Here is a 1,843-nt window from a genome sequence, read left to right on the forward strand (position 1 = left end):
CAGTCGCCATTGGTATCGGTGGGACGGGAGTTTATTGAAAACAAAGTAGATCGAATAAATTTTTAAATGAAGATTAAAGTAAATCAAATTTATACAAAATGTTCAGTAAAAAACCTCACACGGATGTTAAAAAATCGATGTACAAAGTACTCGACGTTAAAAAAGATTCGCTTAGTCGTTTGAAACATCTTCGTTTAGTTTTAGGTGAGTTTTTCTCAAGTTAATTGTCAATTTCAACCAGACGTGACTTCATTCGTTTCGTCGTCACGTGACGAAGGAGTCAAATAAAAATAATCAATTTCCCTGTAAATTATATACCAGGTTATATATATATATACATACATATATAATTTATGAAGGGCAGATTTATTACATTACTTCATAAACTGATAATTGCTTGATAAGTTTTTATTTTTTATTTCTGTAACTTGATGCCACAAAAGTCATGTGTAATATGCATCTACGTTATCGTTTATTGTGATAATTTTTTTTTTTATACTTTTGTTATTTGCTTTTGGATGGTAGAATAATTGATTAAAGGATGCATTTAATTAAATTACCCTTGCTCCAATTTTTGCTTTCTTAATATTTTTTGTGTTATATATATTTATAGGATTTTTGCAATTTGATTTGCAAAATTATGTTGTTATCGAAGAATCTTCCTCGTTTGCATTGATGTAATCCTTTTCGTTATGTTCTGTGCCGATTCTTTCCGTCTTGTTTTAATTCTGACGCGTCTGATGAGCCGGTCGGACGGCCGGGGTAGTTAAAGCCTGATTCTGATGCTCTGGGGACCCGAATTAAATGTGGACCAGTTGAAAAATCAGGAGAACTTTTGGGGTGGTTTGCGTCAGTGTGTTGAGTCTTGTTTCTGTCCCTTGAGTCTGAACCCGCCAAGAGGACTGAAGGGGCCTCTTGGCTGGTTTAGACTCGAGGGACGGAAATGAGGCTCTCGAGGGCACTCGAGAGTTCGCACTCAAGGGATGGAAATGAGGCTCAATTAGTTCAAAGCGGGTTCGATTAGTGGACCGAAAGAATGATGTCTTAGTGCCAAAAGAGAAGAAAGAGTTTAAAAAAAAACCCTGGTGAAGTGAGTCTAGTGATGCAGAATGTAGCAATATTTGAATTCCTTGTTTGTCGATTGCACGATCTTAGTAAAGTGGTTTGTATGTCTATAATTAATTAGTAATAATTTTAAATGTTTTCGTTATCACATTAAAGTTATCCTGCATAGGTGATATCATAGAAAAAAGTTACCATTAATTTTAAATCTGTAGGAATAATAACAATTTTATTTGATTGCCATAAAAATCAGAAAGAAAGTAGAATTTACAGTGGTAATTTCCAAAATAGTTTGATAATTTTTTGCATTTAATTTATGATTATTGCATTATTTTGATGAAGAATACCAAAGAGAAAAAATTAAATTAGAGCATATATTCTTCAGGTGTTTTGTTTTGGTTTGTTAGACCATCCATATAAAGTTATAACATAAAAAAAAAAAAAAAAATAGAACAGAAAAATGTTATTTAGATACCATAATCATCAAGTTATATGCAATGGTTTAGCCAGAGGAGGTGCAGGAGTAAGTTCTTTATCATAAATTTTGCCCTGCTTGGTATTTATTTTATCCTTTTGCCTCTTTCACTTTAAAACTTGACAGACACTGGTTATATGTACTGTAACCATTTAAAAATTATCTAATTGTTATGTAGATTCTTATCCTCTAATTAAATTAGACATTTTGACATAAATTTTGTTACAAAAATTTAATTTATTTCGTTAATATTCAAATTAATACTGCTAACCTAAATAATTATTTCATAATATATATATATATAAT

At 31.1% G+C, this 1,843-nt stretch overlaps 1 protein-coding gene across 1 annotated transcript in view; it reads left to right on the forward strand.

Moving 5' to 3' along the window:
- The window catches only part of LOC111627028 (ral GTPase-activating protein subunit alpha-1-like), a gene marked incomplete at its 3' end in the record, with an annotated part of 39,791 nt that continues 37,948 nt past the window's right edge, over window positions 1-1,843 (forward strand). The window contains exon 1 of the mRNA XM_023370568.1: window positions 1-204. Within this exon, the coding sequence (XP_023226336.1) occupies window positions 99-204 (106 nt within the window). The remainder of the gene's footprint in view (window positions 205-1,843) is intronic.

The sequence above is a fragment of the Centruroides sculpturatus genome, unplaced genomic scaffold (genome assembly GCF_000671375.1).
Source record: "Centruroides sculpturatus isolate CEXI.00-Female unplaced genomic scaffold, Cexi_2.0 scaffold386, whole genome shotgun sequence".
Classification (NCBI taxonomy): Eukaryota; Metazoa; Arthropoda; class Arachnida; order Scorpiones; family Buthidae; genus Centruroides; species Centruroides sculpturatus.